At 47.5% G+C, this 17,779-nt stretch overlaps 1 protein-coding gene across 3 annotated transcripts in view; it reads right to left on the bottom strand.

Moving 5' to 3' along the window:
* LOC119446537 (calmodulin-binding transcription activator 2) overlaps positions 1 to 17,779 on the bottom strand; it is a 493,330-nt gene that overhangs the window by 358,470 nt on the left and 117,081 nt on the right. For all 3 annotated transcript variants that reach the window (XM_037710984.2, XM_049664202.1, XM_049664203.1), the window contains exon 2: positions 13,929 to 14,243. In XM_037710984.2, the coding sequence (XP_037566912.1) occupies positions 13,929 to 14,243 (315 nt within the window). The remainder of the gene's footprint in view (positions 1 to 13,928; positions 14,244 to 17,779) is intronic.

Raw genomic sequence — 17,779 nt, 5'->3', positions numbered from 1 at the left:
AGGACACAGGGCACACTCATCCGGCAAGCTGAGACGAACACCCTGCTCGCTCCAGCACGCAAGCACCTCCGCCAAGGCATACTTACTGAAGACTACCCTCGCTGTAGCCACTGTGTTGTCTATCCTCCCAACACACCACATATCCCATGGCAATGCCATCCAAAACTACCCCCCCCCCCCTTACCCAAACCTTCATCCCTCCTCCCTATCCCTTCCGCCGAGTGGCTGACCGCCGCAACCACCCTTCACGACCAACGATAACTTGCAGACTTCATCGGCCAACGCGAAGGTAAGGCCCACTTCCATGTAACTTGAGATTACTGTTTGCCTGAGCTAATCGGTTGCAAATACCAAGAAACGTTTTCAGTAGGAAGCACTGACAACGACACAAGGGACGACCACACACCGCTGGCTACCTGCGTTAGAGCCCCTGCAGAGCGGGAATGCAGCAAGAGCCGTCCAAGGCTGAGAAGCAGCGCTAATGAAACACGCACTGCTTTTGCTTCGCGTTCACATCAGACAGATCAAACGACGAGCAAGACTCGATCCGACGTCGATGCTGCACCGCCTAAGGGACCCGCCTAGTAGCCGATAACAAAGGAGTCACTGCTGGTGAAGGGCGCCCTTACGCAGTAAATAAAGAAGTCGGGCGCCACTTCTGTCCCTATCGGAGGGGGTATATATAATCGTGCCACGTGTACACGAGTACGGAGACTACACGTTCCCACTTCGAAAAGCCTCGTGCAGTTTCGCGAGAGGTGGAGCTCACGCGCCAGCCAATCCAAATTCGCATCCGCAGGAAACTTTCGCAAATGTGCCCGCGGTCGGCCGGCATCCTTGGTCAGTCACGTTGGCGAGCCATACAACAACCAAAGTGCCTCGAAGCATCTTCCGCGCGAACGTTTCCTAGGGACGCGTCTCTCCCGATTGGTCGACGCCAGCCCCGCAGCTTCGACAGCGCTGCACGTTGCTGTTGAGACAAAGCGTTACACGGTGAGCGGCAATCCCCGAGACGGCAATCGCACAAAAGAGAGTCTAGTGCCCGACGCAGGAGAGATGCTCGTCGCTTGTCGAGCGTACATTGACCGGCGAGAACGCCGGCGCGAGTAGCAGATTCTGATGCCACAGGCCCGAAGCTGGTTTTAGCTAAAGATTACCTCTGGTGTTAGTGTTTACATGAGAATACGCAAGGATGCCGGTTCAGCCAGCGTGAGAATGGTAGGTATAGCGCCCGGATTTGTCTAAGCTTCGTCACCGTACATACAAATCGTGTGGACTCCGGGGCTTGAGTCCTTACGCGGCAATCAGCAGGCACACGCGTATACGCCCGAGCGCATGCACACCGGGAGCCGCGAGATGACCGCGCCGAGCAGTTCCAACCAGAGCCCATACCATTAACCTACACTCACATCCTACAACACTACCGCCTTTCACGAAGAACACTACCGCCTTTCACGAAGAACACTACCCCCACCGCATAATGCTCTGACACGAGAGGAAGCCGTAATATGGCGAAAACTCTAAACAAACACATATCCACATTTGAGTCTTTACCACGCCATACACCCTGCGCTGCACTCCTATAAATGTCCACACTGCGATCAATGTGCAACGTTTTACCACATGGTATGGGCTTGCGCAAACACACCACAGCTCACACCAATAACACACCCCACCACACGGCAATGGGAGGCAGCGCTGTCCAGCTCCGACTCGACGGACCAGCTCAACCTGGTCAACCGAGCGAGAAGGGCAGCTAAGGCCGCTGGACTCCTGGACTGAGGGGACCACCCACTGCAGAGCAGAGGAGCTACCTACGCTCGCGTGCTCTTTGGATTAAAGTTTATTTTCTCTCTCTCTCCTTCTGGCTTCTTCTGGCTTCAAACGACCTTGTAACTTTGCCAACCGATCATTTTTCATAAAGATATTGCGTTACATAAGCGCAACAATTGGCAATGATTACGCACGTGCGCTGGTACATTGCTTCGCTGAGTTTATAAAGCTACACGATTGCTTCGAAATTTAGAAAGATATAAGGCGTAACTTCACAACATCGTCGGAAGCGAAAAGCACAAGAATTAGACAAATTAATGTTGTTGCTTACCATTCAAACGATAGTTGAGCGATCGCAGAGCCAGATTTCCCCTATTAATTGCTGTAGGAAGCATTCAGTTTGTCGGTCAGCGTGTCAGTGGAATGGCAGTACGTCGAACGTGAGCAATAAGCGAGCCAGTAATTGATTGACCGAGCGCCCGCTCGCTAAATTCATGCCTTTACTGTTCGTTGTGATTTGGCGGCAGTCATCTGGCCATGGAAAATAATTATGCGTCAGCAACGGCCACAAACATCACGACGAACGAACTTTAGCGTATTCCTTTCGCAAAAAAAAAAAAAAAAATCTTCAGGATTCAATTTTTCATTCTGGAGCAGCGATAAACGAGAAGAACGAATTAGATATAATATAGGCACCGGAGATGGGATGTGCATACGCATTACATCGGGAGTGGTTGAACATAAGTTAACTAGAAGGCAGAACTGGGAGTGCGCCAATAATCAACCTGCTGTTCATCCTGGTTGTGCACTTAGTCGAAGCTCCAAACGTTCATGGCGTATGCGGAGTTCCGACAGAGAACTATGTCGTTAATTCTGCGTTAAATTCAATCAATCAATGAATCGATCAATCAATAAAACTTATTCGCCCAAGAACAACACTCAGGTCTGAGTGCTGGCACACGCGTCCAGTAAAAGAAAAATTGAGAAAGAAATCAAGTAAACAAAGGAGGGAAATAATAATAATAATGATAATAATAATAATAATAATAATAATAATAATAATAATAATAATAATAATAATATAATATATAATATATATTATTATTATTATTATTATTATTATTATTATTATTATTATTATTATTATTATTATTATTATTATTATTATTATTATTACTTCCTGCCAACGGTAACTTGATTACGATAAGTAAGCCAGTGGTGGTCATATTTCATCAAAAAATATTTGAAGAGAGTAAGAGGGCCAGTGTACAACGTCTTAACATCCTGTCATATGGATGCTTAAAAGTACTGCACAAGCTTCCCATAATTTTCCTTCCTATGCCTTCAGAAACGCCACCAGCTGCAGGTAATAAAGCAGAAGACTACACAATGGAGACAAAAGAGTTTATCGCCGTGTTAAATTAATGACTTGCAGCGTAAGTCCGGAAACGATACTGAAAAAAAAATTTTGAGCCATTTCCCTGTCGAGAAAATGGGGATAAGCGAAGCTTGTGGCAAGACGACACTGTCGCAGGCGTTCCGCTTCGTTTTCTCTTCACTCAGGGTCGGCGTCTCTTCGTCGACGCTTGGCCTCAACATCGCGCTCCCACAATTCGGGGTCCGCGGCTCTTCGCTGACGTTTCGCCTGGGCTTAGGAAGACCGCACGCTAGAATCGGACGACAAGCTTCGCTTACCCCCATTTTCTCGAGAGGAGAAGGGCTGGTGATTTTGTCTCTTTGGGTCCCACGTGTGACAAGGGTAGTTCAAGGGGCGTTACAGGTCCCCGAGCCCGCAGGGGTATTTGTCATTTAGCTTGGACCCTTTCTGCGCTATCACTAGGATCAACCCACATGACAGGGGTCTGTGCCATTGAGCTTGGACCCTTCCTGCACTATCACCAGGATCGGCCCACTTTTCAGCGTGACACCACCACCACCGCCGACACTTGTGAGCCTGTAAAGCTTAGCTTAAAGAGGATTAATAAGGCCTCGTGAACGCCCCTCTCAGCCACAAGCGACACGAAGGTGTTGCATTGCAGCGCGAGCGGCCTTGCGGTGGCACCTTCTCCAGAGAAGGGTCGAGAGAGCGCTGTTCTACTGAGTAGTAGGGAGCTGGAATTCAGCTAGTGTGACGTCAGGAGCTTTAGGAGCTAGTGAACTGCGTCCTCTTACAGCGTCCATTCTTGAGAGAGGTATCGAGACTGTATCTGTACAGTTGTGGGAAGAGCGGCGCATCGATTAAAATTTTTAACCCGCTTAATTAGAACCTTTTAATCAAGTAACTAACCAATTATTCGAATTTGTAAGTTTACGTACACAAAACTGATAATTTTTTGTACATAATCCTTAAATAAAAAACAAACCGTGCTATTTGTCTTTAGTACAACGCCAGCGACATCTTTTCAAGAGTGTACATGTATCAAGCATAACAAACTCACTGTGACAAAATCATAAGTTCAGCCGGCTTGAAATGTAGCGCCCATGGTTGGTTGTGTGCCGAGTCCTGAGTGACATCCAGGAGGGCGCCAGTTGTCTTAGTCGCTGAATGAGTGCAATATCGCTGTGTTAAGCGATATTCTTGTTCGCATTGTTGCTTTGAGAGTTTCTTTGTAATGCCGTGGTGCTGATCTGAATGCTTTGTGAAGTGTTCTTCTGCTCCTTCATCAAAATATATGTGTGCAAAAGTATATAAAACTACCCATGAGTAACTTTACAATCTGTTCATATACAAGGAGTAGCCAGCACCGTACTTCTGCAGCAAGATCTCCCTTCTATCATGTCAAAAAAGAAAAAAAAAAGTGGGGATGTCGGTGCCGACGCTCGCCTGGATTTGCTTATATGACCTCAGTCGACTATCGCGACAAAAAAGAATAATCGCGATTAAAGCATGAATCTGTTACTCGGGATGTAAATCGATCGATCGCCTATCCTTAGTCGGATGGGTGAACATACGATAATGAGGCAGTTTCTGGTGTGAAGAGTGCGTCATTCCCTCTGCATGCGGCGCCGCTACGACGACCAGCAGCTTTAACTACGCATAACGCTTAGACCACCGACACTCGAGCAAATTCTCGGTGACGAACGGTACATAGATCGTGAGTACATGCTAGCTATATATGTGCAGAAAGCGACGAATGGATCGGTGCAGTTGCTGTGCAGTTGCTGCACCCGACTGACTTTAGTCGCCGCCTGTATACTTCACGTGCACCTCCGGGGTTATGTACAAATAAGTGTTGTCTTTCCTTTTTAACAGCGGAGCTGTTTAAGCTCTTGGTTCGGCCGTGTAGCCCGAACAAAAAAACAAAAAAAAAAAAACTGCGCCTGGCGATGCCGTCACCGCGCGTTGCCTAGCAACGCCGAGAGAGAGAGAGAGATTGTGGTTGTGAAGAGGAAGAGGCGCAGATCGCACAGCTGGTGCGAACCGTTGCTAGGCGACGCAGGTGACGTCATCGCTCACCGCGGTTACCACCCTCTCCCAGGTTACCCTCGCCACAGCGCGAGGCGGGGCTGACGTATCCGGCGTTCGTCGGCGTGCCCCGGCTGCAGCCGGCGTGGAGATGCGGCATGCTGCATTTCCCGCCGGCCTCGTCACCCAGAATGGACCGCATCCGCGTCTTGTCGAGCAAGATGGGCTGGTGGAGTGCTGCGCTTTCACTGGCGTGGCGTCCCCATGTCGAGCGCGCTCGCACGTCAACGCTACCTCGGACTATAAGGTGGCTTTTAGAAGACTGCGCGCCGACCGACCGATACTAGGAGTCGGCTAAGTTTGGCTAAGAACCAGCCAAGCCAAACCAAGTTAAGCAAAGGAAAGCAAAGTTAAAGTTATGGAAGGGCCACCAGCATCGCTGTTTGCCCAGTCTTCGCACCACTTAGTGTGAAGCTGCCCCTAATTTTCTTTCTCTCTCTTTCCATCCCTTAGCATTTTCCCCTCTGCGTAGGATAGCAAACCAAACGTACATATGGTTCGCCTCCATGCCTTTCTTTCCTTATCTTTCCTTCTCTCTCGGACAAAGTAACTTTATTTGTGCTGCTAGCTATCTCATTCCATTCCCTTGCGCTTTCTTTCTCTTCTTATCCTCGTACTCCGTTCCTTCATGTAAGTCAATCAGAACTAGCTCTGGTTAACCTCCTTGTCTTTCTATACATTCTCTCTCTCTTCCCGACAAAGAACAAACTAAAATTTTGACCAGAAAGAATCGGCAGTCGGTGTAACCCAAGACCCCAAGAGCGAAAATCACACAGTTTCCCATCTAGCAACTGTGTAACTAGAGCGTGGACGCTCACTTGTTTTATACCGATCCCAGATTGTCTCGACCGCTGCGAAGTCTCTGCATTGTATCTATTCGCTGACCGTATTTGTACAATAACGTGATTCCATTAAACAAAGAGGGCGCAACAGGCGCATTTGACAGGCCGTGAGGCTACTGTTTCTGTGAGGATGCCTGCGGTCCAACGAGAGTCGACAGACGGCGCCACCAGAACCCATCCCCCCAGAGATACATAAATTAATAAATCAAAGAAAGGAAAGGAAGAAAGAAAGAAAGAAAGAAGGAAGGAACAGTACCCCAACAAAAGCCAACAAAACAGCATACATGGCGACACGCTTCAAAGCATCGTTATGTTGGCAGCAAGCGTCCGGCATTTCGCCCCGCTCAGTATGGCATCTGTACATCGTCCTCTCGAAAATCTAATCAGGGCCCTGATACTCGCGAAAAAAAAAACAAAAAAGAGATCGAACAGAAATAACGAGAAGCCTCGTTCGCTACTTTCTGCACCGCAATGGTGGAAGACGCGCATCAAACTTAGCTATTTGCTCATCCCCAAAATGCTATTACTGCCGATTCTCGCTTCCCATGCTCGCCGAATCAAAACAGACGTCTACATAAACGAGGCCGCGACGTATCTCGGCGTCGATTCGAGTATCGAGCGAGCGAGGCTTTCGCCCTCCAAGGAAGAAAACAATAATAATAATAATCGAGTGGAAACGAGGATACGCAATAGTCTTCTAACAGGTCAATACGCTTTATAAACCCTACAGAGTATAAACCCTACCAGTGTCGCGCACGGCGGTATGGGAAATCGGGGGCAATATACGACAATATGTCGACTGCGAGAGAGAATAAGACGACGAAATCTCGGGTCTCCCGCCGAGTCAGTCGGCGCACTGCTGCCACCAGGCGGCAAGTTCATAAACGCCCGTCTCATAAAACCCACCGCTTCGTATCAAAATTGCATACGGCAAGAAAAAGAAAAAAAAAAGAAAGAAAGAAGGGAAAAAAAGAAAGAAAGGAAGAAAGAAAGAGGCCAAAGCGATGCCAGTTACACGTTTGGTCTTATCTCGTCAAGCAGTGAATTGCTCACCGAAAACCGGAAACAGACGAAGGAAAAGAAAAGAAATTTAGAGCTGTTGAAAATTTCACTGGAGGCGTGCTCACTATATGAAATTGACAAACCGTAAAATCGAAACAAAAACTAAACGAAACGAGCTCATTTCCGCGCGCTCAACCATCGCAACAAGGGGTTCTTGTTCTTCATTTTCGTTACCTTTGAAGACTAAACGACACACGTGGGATATATAAGCGAAACACCAAAGGAACTTAGGAAGTATAAAAACGCGCTCTCCGGGAGCACGCACGCCTAGCTCGTTGCTTTGAAGTTCTGGCCGAGCCACAGGCAGTTTCGGTTGTTCCGACGGGGGAGACACACAGTGGGGCTTTCATGGGAAGCTATTTGAGAGCAGCGAGTTCAAAATTTACGGCAGTTTAATGGACGGTACTTTCGAGACCGAAGAAAACAATAAACATAAAAGAAAAAAAAAAAAGACACGCCAGACATGTTCTGTACACGTATGTGCCCGCTTATTTTCGGGTCAGCGTCCTACCAATTGAGCCCGCTTGGCTCTTTCATGTATTCCGCCGGTGTGTTTCTTTTTCCATTTAATTCTAGAACGCTTAGGAAAGAGATAAAAAATCCATTTCAGCTCGTTAAGAATTCCATTATTTCCTAGCCACATTACCTAAAAAAAAAAAAATCGCCCTCAAGGAATGTCAGGCACGGCTTCTTGAAAGTCGGTTCCCTTTTCATCGCGATTTAAAAGCTTTCTCCCGAAACAGAATGTAGGAATGAGTTCGCAGAGAAGACAAGGTATATACGGTGGACTGATGTCTCGCTGTTCTCCTGCGCTTATAGGGAAGGGGACAGGCGGGAGAGGTTGTGATGTCTGAAGTGCTCCGGTTCGCCCTTTAGAGTAATTCAATGCACAGGCTCATTTTGAGTCAAGTTGCGCCGAAAATAGTCGCAGAAGCAAGCATTTATCACTCAAAAGCGCCTACGCGAAAGGAAATAACTTACTTTTGAGAGAACTGGAAGGCCGCTTCCACTGCCGTCGATTCCCGTGTGGGTATTCCCAATGCGCTTACCGGATTGGAACGCCCCCGGGTTGAGGGGAATGGCCCCGTGTTCAGGCGTTGAGGCCCCTTAGCGGCCGACCGAATGCCGCAGTTCCACACACAAAAGTAATCTTTTGCCGGTTCTTTCGATGCTTTCCGTGCGTTCGCATCGCAACGCCCATTAATCTCAGCACTAGCATGTAACCATTTCATTAAATACCAAGTTACACAAAGATTTATGCTAGAAGCCACTACATTTGAAGGCAGCGAATTTCTAAAGGAAAGAAAGAAAGAGCTCAAGCGCCCAAGTGTTTCCTAACAGTTTTCGCACAAAGAGAGAGAGAGAGAGAAAGAGACTGTGGTTACATAAAGTGTTTAGTTGGCTACCCTGCACGTGGAGAGAGCAATGGGGAGAGTGAAAAAGGATTAGATGAGACAGAGAAGACGGGAATACAGCATATACGCCAATCGGCGGTGCCTTCCACAATGATCGTCGAGCCTCGTTACAACAGTAACAAGGCACACCTGAGAGTATAGCGTTGTTCGTCGAAGCACAAAACTATAGGGTTCTTACGGACAGGGTGTTTCTGTTATAGCGGCATACCAATCAATGAGTCAATCAATCAATCAATCAATCAATCAATCAATCATAGTTTTATTCCGCCCAACAATGTACACTGATGAAGTGAAACAGCGCATTTGTCACCCTGTAGCACCAGTAGGACGACAGGATAACATCTTCAATTTCTCAGCATAAAGTCATATCTATCTATGATTCTGACAACTGGCCCGAAGCCAGCCAAGTAGATTTCATGCACGTCGACGCCGTCCACGATTCAATTTGCGCAGTTCTGAACAACAAAAAGCAACAGCGGAAGGAAACGTTCCCACGAGCAAGACAGGCTGCCTTCGGTTGTCTTCTTTAAACCATCCCTCTGCAACATCAGAAGCGCACACATGCAGCAGCTTTGAGGCGGAACGTCGAAACGTCGTCTTCGCGCGGACGTTCACAAAGAAAAACCATCTCAAGTAGTGGCATCAGGTGTATATGCCCTGTTTAAGCCACCTAAAGACATCGATCGTCAACCCGAAGCCAAATTTTCAATCGCACCACCGAGTTGCGCTGCTAAAAAAAATAATAAAGAAAGAAAGAAGGCAGGGAGGTATTCCGTAGTTGCCCACACAATGCAGTGAAAAAAAAAAATCAAGGGGGGAAAGCAAGATACAAGGAGTCGGCGCCGGCTCCCAGAACCTGATGGTGTCTAAGCTAAATACCTGAGGTGTCTCCACATTTCATTACTCGCCAGGAAGTCGAATGCTAGAGGTGGACGTCATGGTGCCACATAGAGTGTTTGATGCAACACAGCAATGATTCTGAGGACTATGATCAAACCTCATTTGTTTTGAGCAATGTACGAAGGGAAGTAAAAAAGTAAAGGGACTTTTGAGAACAGGCTCATTTATTCTAATGATAGAAAACTGAAACATACATTACTTTTCTACATAACCTCTCTGCACTTCCAACGCACTTTGCCCAACGTTTCACAAGTTTTTTTTTTTTTTTTTTATTCCATCGGAAAAAAAAATGTTTTTTGGTTGCACCTGCAACCAATTTTGCACCGCATCAATGACTTCTGCATCGGTTGCAAATCTGTTTCGCCTTCAATTGTGCGAAAAATATGAAATCGCGTGGAGCGAGGTCTGGACTGTATGGCAGGGTGTTCCAGCAATTCGAATCCCAACTCCTTTATTGTTTCGGCCGTCTGTTTTGGAGAATGTGGCCGAGCGTCATCTTGCTGCAGGATGACACCTTTTCGCAGTTTTCCACGACGTTTGGATCTGATTGCAGGGTTCAGTTTACTTCGCAACACATCACACTAGTTCTCACTGTTCACAGTTTCGCCTCTTGGGGTGAAATGAACGGCTACCAACACCTTCCATGTCCCAGAAAAGTGCTAGCATAATCTTACCAGCTGATGGTTGACGTTTAAATTTCTTAACTTCTGGTGATGAGGAGTGTTTCCAAACCATGCTCGCCGCCTTACTTTCCGGTTCGTGATGATGTACCCAAGTTTCATCTACAGTAACAATTTGCTGTAAAAATCTCGCAACGACAACGGGCCAAATGTTTACGAGGGATGTCCTACCTTTGTGCCTTATGCTGCGCTAACAATTTTTTCGGGAGCCACCTTGCACACACTTTCCGAAAATTTAGCCTGTCGTGTAAGATGGAATACGTTGAACCATGACTGATATGTAAAGTATTGGCGATTTCGTCCACTGTGATTCGTCTGTTTTCCATCACCATACCCTCAACGACTTTCACTGTCCTCAGTCATTGACGTCGATGGCCTGCCTGATCTTTCCTCGTCACATAAAGAAGTTCTTCCCTCCTTGAAACGCTCTATCCATTCGTAGACCTTGCTTCGCGATAAACAACTGTCAACATACTGCGCTTGCATTCGACGAGTAATTTCCACAGGTTTAACACCTTCCGCAAACAAAAATCGAATCACTGGACTCATTTCCTCCTTGTTGCAGATCGGCAATGGAGCTGCCATGTTTAACGGTTTGCTACACTCTAACGACTAACACGGGAATAAGAGTGACACGTTCCATAGAAGTGTTGCAGACGACACTAAGTAGTGTTGCAGACGACACTAATTCAGCGCTCGATACTAGGAGTGTTACCAAACCCTAGTGCGAGAAATTGCAGAAGTCCCTTCACTTTTTGACTTCCCCTCGTATAAGTACATAGGTTTCCAGAATGTTTAAGTTGCAACAAGCTCTTAGGTATGAATAGGCTATAAGCCTATAGCGTAGCGGTGCGCGCTAACGAGATTAACTTCCCAAAAATAAAAACAAAATACAATGGAGAGGAGCAAAGAAATAAAGAAAGACAACGGTGAGAGGTTTCTCACAAAAAACATCTGCTTGAGACCACCAGCGAGTATCTGCACGGTTTGCTGCCGTCACGTCCAAAAGCATGAGAAACCTTTCTTTTCTTAAACCTCGCGGAAGCCAAGGAGACTCAACAGATCCGCCTAAACAGAGCGCGGGCTCGGTGCGAATGATAAGTACGAAAAAACTTCGCTGACTTCTTTCCGCAGCGCCGACGCCGTCGGCTGCATCGACGGCTGCATAGAGAAAAAAGGCTCCTTCGCTGTACGCGATCGCAAAGTAAACACCGTCTTCTGTTACCGCGTGAAACAACGTCAATGCGTAGGTGGAGACGCTGAGATGCTTATACTCGCGGCGGGAGACAAAAAAACGCGGCACTGCGGAGCAGGGCCTGCTTTCTGCGGAAAAGCCCCGGGATGAGGGGGTGGGAGGAGATTGCTCGACGGCTACGGGTTCTTGTTTCGCCTCTCGGCGAGGAAGCGATGCCGGGAAAGCGGCAGGTGCAGAAACAGCGACGAACACGACGACAGGGAATATCGATGGCGCGGCAGCGTGAAAACGCGCCAAAATATGCGCGCCACTTTCTCACCATCAGCGCGTGCGACGCGAGTGTGAGTTAGCGCGCGCTGCTATACCGTACTACCGAAAGCTCCCGGAAACGACGGGAAACGTGAGGCGTGAACAAGGCGGGAACAAGAGCTCGACAAAAGTGTTGTTCACACTTCGTCGAGCCGCGGTGTACAAAGCAAATTTGTTTGTTTGTTTGTTTTTTGTTTGTTTGTCTATCTATCTATCTATCTATCTATCTATCTATCTATCTATCTATCTATCTATCTATCTATCTATCTATCTATCTATCTATCTATCTATCTATCTATCTATCTATCTATCTATCTATCTATCTATCTATCTATCTATCTATCTATCTATCTATCTATCTATCTATCTATCTATCTATCTATCTATCTATCTATCTATGCATGACACTGTTCGATGATGATTTCCAAAATCAAGCGATTCTTCCCCCGTAGGCCTGCTGACGTATGCCGCTGGGTACGCTTATTGCATAGCTCTATCGATTAACGCGACTTGCGCGGATATAGCCAAAGAAAAACTATAGGGAGACAAGAGGGGGAGAGGGTGGAGACATCGAATTGCGGTCATTCTTATACCACTATGGCTGTCGAAGATCAGAGAGAGACATAGTTTTGTGTTTGACTGTATATGTAGTGCTGGGTGACATTACACAGTAGAGTAACTTGAGCGTTGCCGGTTGCCAGAGAGAGAAGGCTGACTCAGAATTAAAGAAGCAATGCCACTCATGTATACAAGCATCACTAATGTATACAATCGTCTAGAGATCCACGTCAGCGGAGGACGATGCAAGAACGAAGAAACGGTGAAAGAAAGTAGTGTGTGTGTGTGTGTGTGTGTGTGTGTGTGTGTGTGTGTGTGTGTGTGTGTGCGTGTGCGTGTGCGTGTGCGTGTGTGTGTGTGTGTGTGTGTGTGTGTGTGTGTGTGTGTGTTTCGTGCTTGAAATTTCAAATATGGCTATCCGCCTCACATACGGCTAATCATACTAGACGCGAGATAAGAATAGCAACTGCGAGCAAATTCACGGGCGTGATAGAAGAGAACGTCTTTAAGGTGCCTTATCCCTTACAACGTTGGCAAGCGCAACACTCGAATTCCCCGAGCAAGCGCAACATCATACACGCGTACACAGGGGTACATTTCTTTCTCGGACAGTCACGAATGCCCAGCCCAAGCGAAATCGATACACGTTGTAACGAGCATATGTACATACTCGCAAAACTCCACGCTAGGGAGACCAACAAAGCACATTCAGGGCGGATAGCGTGCAGGGTGAGAGGTTCGGTTAAGCCAACCACGACTATACCACTACAGACTAGCCGATCGCAGTAACGCTGACGTTAACAGCATAGCGTGCAGACAGGCATTAACCCACCGGCAAGATCCACTGAAGCACGCAGTTTGCTTTAGCGACCGTTTTGCCGAGCCTGGGCATTCAGGCGGGTGCAGTGAGTGAAACGGCTATGCACATAACGCGCCACCACAATGGATCGTCTCGACTTTGCCAAGAGCCGACAACACTGGAATGCGCAGGTATACGGGGTACTTGGTGTACACCGCACCATAGAGAATGCAAATAAACAAGGAGAGATCATCACGTCATGCAGCTATAGCCTTCGCAATGCCACTCTCCGCGAGGCCTTCCCCTTCGATTTTGTTTCCTGAATAAAGTCGGCCCAACACGTCCCTGCGCGCGGCGGTCTCGGCACTACGTGCTCGGTTCCTGGTAGGATTTAATCGACGCGGACTTGTTCGGGGGATTCGCCGATCGCTGTGCGCCCATTTTCTCCCGCTATGTTTGTACAGCTTCGGTAGTTAATTGCAACGCATGCACTTATCGTCTTCGTTGCAGCGTGCAAGTGGCGGCAGGTGCACGTTGCTGTCGCATACATTGTCTTCTCGGAAGAGCGTGTGCTGAGCGCGGCTAGCACGGTAGTGGAAGGTACTAAAACTTACCGTGATATAATCACGTGTTGGACCTACCCTTTCTGGCTTCAATTTTATCGCAATCTGGCTATATAGGGAACGGGACGCTTTTATGCGGGGCCTCCTTTGCCACCCTGAACGCGATAAAAGCGCCTCGTGTTATGCACAGAACGCGGCGGCGAGAGATGCGCCTTTCGGAAATAACGAGACAAAAGTAAAGATCGATTGAGCTAGCAGGCCGTTGACATCACTTCGAGCCTCAATCTACCTGCGTATAACCTCTATCTTGCCAGGAATCTATAGGCGATGTCGCGCACAAAGGAGGCTAAGCGGGGTGCCGCTGACCTTTGTTGTTGCCCACGGCGTTGGCGTGGTGTCCGCCCGCTGTCCTGGCAACCACCGTGGGCGCGGAGGAGACCGGTTCGGCCTTGACGATCGCCGACGCGAGTCCCGCCGCGCCGGTGCCAGCCAGGGCAGCCGGAGCGGGACAGAAGAAGGTCCTGGTCGCCGCCACGGTGCCGGACGCCTTGACCAGCACGGGTTTGCTGGCGCTGCACACGGTCGTCGTCGCAGCTGAGGGCACCACCGAAACGCCGCCGCCACCGTTGCCGCAGGCCGACGCAGTCGCCGACGCTAAAGTTGCCGCTGTCAGGGTCCGGCCTGTGCCCACAAAGAGAGAGAAAGAGAGATGGGTAACTTGAAACCGACAACTTACGGCCTGGCTCCTTCATTCTTAATTCATTCTTAATTTATTATTAGGCATGTAGATAGATAGATAGATAGATAGATAGATAGATAGATAGATAGATAGATAGATAGATAGATAGATAGATAGATAGATAGATAGATAGATAGATAGATAGATAGATAGATAGATAGATAGATAGATAGATAGATAGATAGATAGATAGATAGATAGATAGATAGATATACGACTGCTGCGACCGGGAACCGCATCCACAACCTCGCGCTAAGGAGCAGAGCTTCCTATTCACAGAGTTACCGCGGCGAGCAAGGGCTTCTCAAGAGCCACTGCCTCGAGGTTGTCTACTGCAACAGATGGTACCATCTACAGGCTATAATCATCAGCGAATCAGATTAAATAAATATGCGAGAGGCCAGTAGAAGACGACATTGAAAGATAAGATTAAGAAATTATGTTTGTAGTGTATCCACTCGTTGTGGAGGCAACAGAACAAGGGTAGTAGGTTAGCTCCGGCAGAATATTGTGCCGCTTTGGACAGTTCGTGGAGAAATGATAAATTTAGAGACTGTAATTCCGGATTTATATACCGGCGCCTTGTTCTGAAGTTGAATGAGCAAGGGAGGCTTTCTTCGCGAAATTTTAAAACGGCACGCCAATATATTTTGCAGCAAATCTTGAGGATGGATATCTCAAAACTCGCGCTGATTTCAGGATGTCTGCTGTGTGGACATGGCTTCATTAAAGAAAGGATATAATCATGCGTTTGCAACATGTATGCTTTAATGTGCCAGATGAAAAAGTCAGTTTGTAAAATATGGTTAATAGCTAGTTAAAACACCAACGTTTAAAACATCAAATAACGTTCCCCTTCTCTTCGAGTATCCCACCTGAGCAGGTAGACACGGGCTTTCTGTCACGGCCAACATTCACAATACACTTAAATAAAGCGGCAGAATACACACACTCCACAGTCTGACTATACGGTCTATGAGCTTATTATATAAAATGAACATTTTAAACAACAAGGTCAATCTGATCGCGAAACGCAGACAGTGTTATGAGGATATTATACAGGGTGTCCCAGCTATCACGCCGCACGATTTAAAAAAAGAGGAACGGCGCTACGCGAAGCAAACCTAGTGCGTATTGTTTCCAGTACAGTGGAGTAGCCGCCAGTAATTTTTTCGTTACTGAGATTTAATTAGCTAATTGTAATTAATTATCTAACTCGAGAAGCACTGTCCTAATTATCAAAGTGTCAATGAGAAAATTGTAGAGCAACATGAAAAACTCCCGATACAGCTTTCTGTTTATCAGTACGTGCTAGATAAAAGTGTTTTTCCGAGCGTGAAAGAAGCCCGCGAATACACGCAAAGCGCCTCGAGCGACCAGTCGCGCGGCAATTCTGCGTGTATTCGCGTGTATATTCACACTCGGAAAAACACTTTTATGTAGCACGTACTGAGCACCAGAAAGCTGTATCAGGAGTTTTTCATGCTGCTCTACAATTTTCTCATTGACACTGATAATTAGGACAGTGCTTCTCGAGTTAGATAATTAATTACAATTAGCTAATTAAATCTTAGTAACGAAAAAAATTACTGGCGGCTACTGCCCAGCACTGTAAACAATACGCACTAGGTTTGTTTCGCGTAATGCCGTTCATCTTTTTTTTTTTTTTAAATCGTGCTGCGTGATAGCTGGGACACCCTGTATATGCTTCGCGTAGCCAGCTGCTGAGAGGCTGCGAAATTATGACCGCTCAATCAGCTCCGGACTGCGCTTCCCAACCCCTCGTTCACGAAGGTGAAACATTGGGGGCCAAGCCACCAGAAATTTCCACAGCCCGCTGCTCGGGTGATCGAAGAGGCATATCGATTAGCACCTTCTAAAACTGCTCAGTGACCCCGCTGCCTTTCAACCGGGCACAGCAGAAGTCGTCAAAGCGCGTTCGATTGAATCACTTGCTTCCATCCGTAGGAACGCGCCGATTACAGCAGCGATATCCATATCGGTATACACGATTATCTTGTTTACGATAAGCTCATCGCCCCTAATGAATTATTGGCCCCGTGCACGACAGGTCTATTATAAAATGTTAGATAATAACGCGGCGCTTATCAAGTGTTAGTGAAGCAGCTTTTCGACATGTTGTTAAATATTGCCGTCGGAACTCTTCTACGAGCAACGCCGTGTGCCGCATGAAATAAAGACTGCGCGGTAACGTTTGGTCAGATTTGGCAACTTCCGGCGCATTGCGGAGTCTCGCAATACAAAACTTCGACAGTCGGTTCCGTCCAAAGTGGATCCCAGTGCTCCTCGCACTTCCCAAACCAAAAACAAAACATGCGCGCTTTGGCCGACTCGGCTTCGTAATTCTTAAACGACAGCAACAGTGAGGCCACAGGAGCTTCCGTCGGGTTGTCTAATTTTCCGCTTCGACAACTTCAGCGGGTCCTTCAGCTTGTCTAGAAGTTTGATTTCTTACTTTTTATTGCAATAGCAATTATATGGACACTCTAGGCGAATTTCTGCCGTCGCCGTCGCCGTGAGGTTCCTCATAAAGTCCAAGGGCTTAAAAACCGTCGCCGCGCGCCCTATACGCTGTGTGTGCGAGTGAAAGCGTGCGAGGGGAGCCGACGATCGCGGCTCAATCTCTGCCGCGCGAAAGGGCGGAAAGGGAGTGCGCCGTCGTATCGCCGCGCGCGAGGCACCCAACGTTGCGAGGCATCGGGGGGAGGAGAGGGAGGGGGGGGGGCGGCATTTTACTTCCGCTGCAACTGCGTATGTGGCGGCTGCGCGCGTTCGCGCGGCCGTATCTCGAGAGCGATCTGCGTTGGGGGCACAGTCTAGATGCGTCAGTGGCTCGTAGCTTTGCGCGTGCTGTACAACAGCACGAAAGTCACTCCGCTCGCTGCTGCTGCTGCCGCGTTTCCTCACGCCAGCGTTTTGACAGCGAGTGTCCGCGGTGATAGAGTGTGATGTGTTCGTGTTTGCTGTGCGCGCTGACATTATGCTTGTTAATTTAGTTTGCAAGCGGACGTTTACGAGTCGATACGGCCGATAAAAGTACTATCCTTACTTCGTATGGTTCTCTGCTAATTTCGCGATCGCAATCGATGGTTTGCCTTTCGGGCGAAACTGCGACTTTTGTACACCACCTGTGTAAATCTTCATGCGATGCTGTAAGTTTATGTTCAGTAATGCGTAAATATTGTAGAAAGCACTGCGAAGAGGCCAGCTTCTTTACAAAGCGAAGCTGATCGAGCACAATAGTTATAAGGAGGTTAGTGAATGTTCCCCAACTCGACGACTATTGCTTCTAGGGGTGTGCGAATATTTGATACTTTCGAATAACAATTCGAATAGTGTCCTATTCGATTCGGTCTTTGAATCGAATAGTCACTATCGGTAAATACTAATATTTTTCGAATATTTGTCGAATATTTCAAAACGTCAACTGCGCTGAATTAAATATAAAATTGGAGCA

The sequence above is a fragment of the Dermacentor silvarum genome, chromosome 3 (assembly GCF_013339745.2).
Source record: "Dermacentor silvarum isolate Dsil-2018 chromosome 3, BIME_Dsil_1.4, whole genome shotgun sequence".
NCBI lineage: Eukaryota > Metazoa > Arthropoda > Arachnida > Ixodida > Ixodidae > Dermacentor > Dermacentor silvarum.
This window is presented reverse-complemented; position numbering and strand designations above follow the sequence as displayed.